We start from the raw sequence: 6,092 nt of genomic DNA, 5'->3' as shown, positions 1-6,092 counted from the left end.
CACAGTTGCCATCTACTATCAAAACCACGCATCAAATCCCTGTTATAACAACCCTCTCAACGACTTCAAAGGACATAACAGTTATGACAACACTTCCAACAACAACCACCAGTACTCCACAACAAAACACATCAATAACAGTGCTGGCAACTACTACTCTCTCACCAACACCAACAACCAGGATGACTACTACAACACCACAGAGAACAACCATGAATACAACGGCGTCGCGAACAACACAAGTGACAACGGCGACGACAACGTCTGTACGAGCTTGTAATTCAGGGTGTGATGAGCTTGCCGAAGCCCTATCCAATGGGACATGCCTGTGCAAAAAGGGATTTTCAGGAGACGGTTTGACTTGTGAACTCGGTGAGTGGGAATTCCGTTATTCTTCATGCATACATTGTCTTGCATTTCGTACATCTTGAAGGTTACCATGACCTTACTGAGAAATATCTGCCTTACATTTACTTACAGGTAGTAACGGGAATTGCTCTTTTAGATCTGTATATAAAATACATTTAACTCTACCGTTCTGTCAAGTTCTAGCCAAATGAATCGTGTTGTAACATCTTTTGTTTTTCTGAGAAAGTCAATGCTGTTATGCTACGTCAAGTTCTAACGTCGATTTCTGGCCAGTAAACAACGATATATGGCGAACTCCCTAATATCTAAATGTTATTCTACTATATATTCTGCATCGCGTAGTGATACCAGCTATTTTGTTGAAAAATCAATGTGGCTAAGGAGAAAGTAGTGCAGGACATATTATGGTCTCAATAGAGCATATAACAGCTGCTTATTTCTGTTTGATTCTAGTTTCCAGTGGCTTTTCTCAAAGCATCATAATGACTGGGCTGTCGTACACGACTACTCTGGCTGACTGCACATCCGATGATTTCATTTCTACCAAGAAGCAGACAGAAACCACGGTAGGTGTTAACATAGACGTTTAACCGTTCAGTTTTGAATGAAATAGGCATTTTCTTTCTTTTCTTTGTTGAATTTATATAAATCTTTATAAAAGAACAGTATACTTTACGAATTACAGTGGATGAATAGAAATCGATTTCGTTGTAGAAAATGTGACTCTGATAGGAAGTTAGCTCAAAGGTCCCAATATAGGTTGTCTTATTTTTGTCTTCAATTTAATGCTAAATACATTACTGTTGTTGAGAGAATCGACAAGAATATCCACAATGATTAATAAAACCACAATATTGATATGATCGTATGGGATCTTCAAGTTCTTTCTATGTTTGAAACCGAGACGGGGGTCGATACCGACTGCCAAGCACCTTTGATCCTTTGCTGACGTCACACTTCCGTTCCGGATGTGTGACTTAGGTTTTGGGTCATTTCAACTTAAGAAGGATCAGAGGACTTCTCGAAAGCTTCTTGGTGAGTGCTTTATTTTCGGCACGCGGATATAAAGTCTTAAAATTGTAACATTTTTCTATGCTGTTGTTCGTTAGATCACCGAAATCTACTCTGAAAGTACCGTCGCTGAACACATCTACTCAGTCACCGTGACGTCATTCCGGATGGGAAGCCTCATCGCAGAAGCCGTCATCGTAACGGACGCAGCTGCAAACCTTACCTATGATGTTATGGAGCGAGCATTCATCGACTCTCTTGGGATTGACCTAGATGTCGACACAGCAGGTTTGCCTATAGCTATCACCAAATACATGTATTGGTTTAGGTTCCGCCAGTAGGTGCCGCCATTTTGTTTCCCGTGATGTTATGGAGCGTGCCTTCATCGACTCTCTTGGTATTGACCTTAATGTGGCCACAGCAGGTTGGCCTATCACTATACCCCAAACCACTTAAAAACATGAATTGGTTTAGGTTTCGTCAGTAGGCGCCGCCTTTTTGTTTCCCACATACAAAGGGGATGTTGCATAATGGGGTAAATGTCACCATTTTTACGATTTTTTTGGCGTAGAATGTTATTGGCGTGTTGTGCCGGTCTTGATGCAAATTGATCTACCTTTTAGCTACTTTTACCTTAGGTTTACTTGAGTCATTTCAACCCATTGGTGCTGTACATGAAAGTATTAATATTACATTTATTTTTGTGTTATCTTGTGGAGTATTTGTTTCATGCTCCTATCTTGTTGATGGAAAGAGTCATGAACGCTGTTCTTGACTGTTCTTGACATCTATTTTACTGTGTTTTTGAAACAAAGCACCAGATTGTGGGTTCTGTAAACGTTTGACTGTTGTTAATTGACAATACACATCATATGATAATCTGATTTATCGTTTTTTGTAGAGCTTTGCTACCGAGACTACTGTTTTAATGGCGGCGAATGTACAGTCGTCAACAGGTCGAGGACCTGCGTGTAAGTTGTTTTTGTTTATGAAGCAAACTTAAATAGGCAAATCAGACAAGATGCCATCTCGCTGAAATCAAAACAAAATTTTTAACGGTCGTTTTGGCTGAAGAGAATATAACCCTGATTGCTGTGTAATTGTTAGACAACTATGTAACGAAGTAAAGAGATAAATTTGACTTCATAATTTTTTTTTGAATAGCTTTCCTTTACTTTCCTTTTCAAGTTTGTACCAAAGCATGAATTTTTGCAGGACAATCTTTGGTTTCATTTTGTCCTTTTCAACGGCCTTTGAATTGTCTGAAATATAACACTAATTATGTCTGAAAAGAAAGTATAATCAATCAGAAAAAGTACGAGTCTAGGAGATGCCCAACGAGATTCGACATAAATGTGAAATTATCTAATGCAAAATGAACATTTCGATTTCTTTCTTTGAAAATTTACATCTTAGAATTGCATTATTGTATTTCGTCGCCAGGTGTCCTTCATCACACACGGGTGACAGATGCGAGACCCGTATCGTTGGTACGTCACAGTTTTTTTTGCTATTACCATCATGTTATTATTCATGTAACCGGGGAACCCATCTTAACAAACATGTTGTCTTACAATGATTGCATGGTTCATAGTATACAATGATAATCGTATTTTTTACTCAATATTCTTGTCATCTACTATTCTCTAGATAATGTGTATATAACTTGCCTTTGTCACGCATTATCGGGATTTCAATTACAACAAGAACTTTCTGAAGGAAGGAACGAGTAGCACGTTGCTATGCGACGAAATGGTAAACAAAGAGGATATGTTGCTTGCTGAGCAATGGATAATATTAGTGTTTTAGTTGTAGGTAGGTTATAGCGTCCCCCGCCTCTGTTGAACTTCTGTTTGAAGGCTTCCTACTGCGAAAAGATTCTGCAAAGTGAGATGAAAGCTAAATATTCACGTTCGAAAAATATTTGTCTTGCATTTGATGATATCATTTTTCATTGTTTGATGACAGATGGTGAGTTCGGTCCATGGAGCGAATGGAGCAACTGTCTGTCTACTTGTGGGGAAGGATCACGCATGCGCACACGAGAGTGTGACAGCCCGCCTCCTAGCGCGGGTGGACGATACTGCAGCGGACTATCGGTGGAATTCCAGCCCTGTGACCTCCCACCTTGTACAGACGGACGTATGTACTTATACTACTCATAATTGAGTTTTTTGTACAAAGAGCATGCAAAACAGGTGCAAGATTGTCAATCAAACTTTTAAGATATTCAATATTATGGCGATTTATGAGGTTGGTTTCTCAAATTCGTGATTAATATTCTGTTTTTCACGAAAAGACTTCCCCAACCGAAATGAGGTACCCATTTTAAATCTAGGTGGAGTAAGGAAAGATGTGTAAAGTGCCTTTTCAAAGAAAGTTGTGTAAATTGCCTTTCCAACGAACACAACATCGACAACATGACAGGGTCCGAATCTAAGACTTTTAGATTCAATGACAAATGCCAAGTAGAGTTATCTAACACGACATTCTCAATCTATGCTTCCGGAATTTAGCGTAAAACGCAATATGCAACCACACTCAAATAGCTATACTATTTCCGTGGAGAATTGAATGCGACTACTTAAGGTTTTCCCTACGTGTTATTCCAACAGACATCGACTGGTGCGACCCAGCAGAAGACCGGTGCGGACAGTCGTCGGGGGCCGGATACTGCTTTCTAGACTTTCCCGACTACGACTGCTACTGTAACCATGGCTACGAGATAATCCTCAATAACAATGACACAGAGTTCGTCAGATGTCAGGGTACGGCATTTTTTCTTCTTCCAGCTATGCGTTGATTGTAATTGTTAACTTTAAACTTTATAAATATTAAAAACAGTTATGGTTGGTTGATCACGAAAATGATTTTATCAGGCTGTCAGATCACAGGACATAGGACGTTTCTTTTACATTAACAGTTATTCTCACCTGCTGACGTTTCGCTGTCTGTCAGACATCTTCCTCGGAGCTTCCTCGGAGTTCTATTTCTCGCCGCTATATGCAGCCAATGTAGGTGGCGCTTCTGTGGCGAGAACAGTATCCCAAACGTGGCTGAGTTTGTACCCCCCTTTCGTCTAAGTTTAGGTTGATGTGATTCCACAGATAATATACTGAGTATTATGTTTAGCTTGACATAGACAAACAATATAACATCGTTATAACATCGTCATTCAAAAACCTTTTGAACTATTTGTTTCTCCAGACATAGATGAATGCGCAACAGGGATGAATGATTGTCATCCTACCTTGGCAACGTGTACCAACAGCATAGGGAACTTCACTTGCCAGTGTATAGAAGGGTACCAAGGAGACGGCGTTATATGTGAAGGTTGGTACTCAAGCATTTATAATTACATTCCTCAGATATTCAGGGAGATGAGGTTTCCAGGAGAGACGTCATTTCAAAACTTTTACTTGCTTTCTTTTCATTTGTCGCATTACAACTTGCCATCAAAAGGCATTTTTATTTTTATCTTGCATTCCTTTTTTCTCATTGAAAAGTATTTTATTTGAGTGCCTTTTTATCCATTTCTTTTGAAAGATATTGACGAATGTCGGGAACTGGCAGACACCAACTGTGATGCGCATGCGTCCTGTGAGAATCAAGATGGCGGCTACACCTGCAGCTGTAACCTCGGATACAGCAGTACGTCTGCGCAGGGGACAGGCTTCGTGGGAGAGTGCAAAGGTCAGATATCACACAAGAATATTATTAGGATGGTATTAATATAATAATATAAGACATTGGAGTTTTCTTTTACGCAAACAATTATCATCACCTGCTGACATTTGATGCCAATCAGAATTTTCCTCCTAGCTTCTAACTGGAGCTCTGCTTCTCGCCACTATATGTAGCTGATGTAGGTGGCACTTTTGCGGCAAAAACACAATTCCAAACGTGGCTAAGTTTGTATGCCCCCTTGTCTCGTCACCATGAAATGGCTAATTGCAATTACATGTAATTAGAAATATGAATTTGAAGCTAGCTTGCGTCAAGCTTGCGTCACGGAGGGGTTCGAAAGATACTCAACAAATTTCAGACATAATGAACAAATTTTCTTACTTTTTGTGTATTTTGTCGCCTTCTAAGTCATACTTTTACGTATTATGCAATATTTAGATTATAAAACACCGGAGAAAATAACAAAACAGTAACGCAGTGAACGAACCCCGCAGTGACTCAAGCTTGACGCAAGTGCATCAAGGAACAATACGAAAATTTCTAAATATTCTCTCACACTTTATAACTACAGAGGACCGTCTGTTCCCTTTCGGCGAGGCCGTGAACGATACTTTGTTAATCATCCGGAAAGAAGACTCGGGCGAGTCCATCTCTCCTCCCGTCAACATTCCGTACGGACTTCCGGTTCCGGGCGGACTGTGCAATGATATATGCGTAAGACCATTTCTCAATCATTCTGTATAAAATTTTGTTATTAATTGATAATATAACTTTTTTTCCCATAGGCATCGTTTCAGTCGTCTCTTTTGTCTTCGTTAGTTATTTCAAAGAACATGTCTTTATTAATGTTAAGCTGTCTAAATACGTTTTATCATGGTTAACACTTAATACGTAAATGTATATTTTCTTCTTTTAAAGATTGTGTCATGCGTTTAGTTCTGTCTAAAATGGTGGCTGATTTTGCAAATGTTTATACATGCATATATATATATATATATATACATATTATTTTGTTAAGAATATTA

General features: G+C 39.1%; 1 protein-coding gene across 1 annotated transcript in view; it reads left to right on the top strand.

The window, feature by feature from the left end:
• Positions 1-6,092, top strand: part of LOC118432152 — a 24,474-nt gene that overhangs the window by 1,847 nt on the left and 16,535 nt on the right. Inside the window, exons 2-11 of the mRNA XM_035843681.1 lie at positions 1-372; positions 823-935; positions 1,479-1,668; positions 2,282-2,351; positions 2,824-2,870; positions 3,349-3,522; positions 3,996-4,148; positions 4,588-4,713; positions 4,927-5,073; positions 5,639-5,781. Of these exons, the coding sequence (XP_035699574.1) occupies positions 1-372; positions 823-935; positions 1,479-1,668; positions 2,282-2,351; positions 2,824-2,870; positions 3,349-3,522; positions 3,996-4,148; positions 4,588-4,713; positions 4,927-5,073; positions 5,639-5,781 (1,535 nt within the window). The remainder of the gene's footprint in view (positions 373-822; positions 936-1,478; positions 1,669-2,281; positions 2,352-2,823; positions 2,871-3,348; positions 3,523-3,995; positions 4,149-4,587; positions 4,714-4,926; positions 5,074-5,638; positions 5,782-6,092) is intronic.

The sequence above is a fragment of the Branchiostoma floridae genome, chromosome 15 (genome assembly GCF_000003815.2).
Source record: "Branchiostoma floridae strain S238N-H82 chromosome 15, Bfl_VNyyK, whole genome shotgun sequence".
Classification (NCBI taxonomy): Eukaryota; Metazoa; Chordata; class Leptocardii; order Amphioxiformes; family Branchiostomatidae; genus Branchiostoma; species Branchiostoma floridae.
Note: the sequence above shows the minus strand (reverse complement) of the source record. Positions and strands in the feature narration are given on the sequence as shown.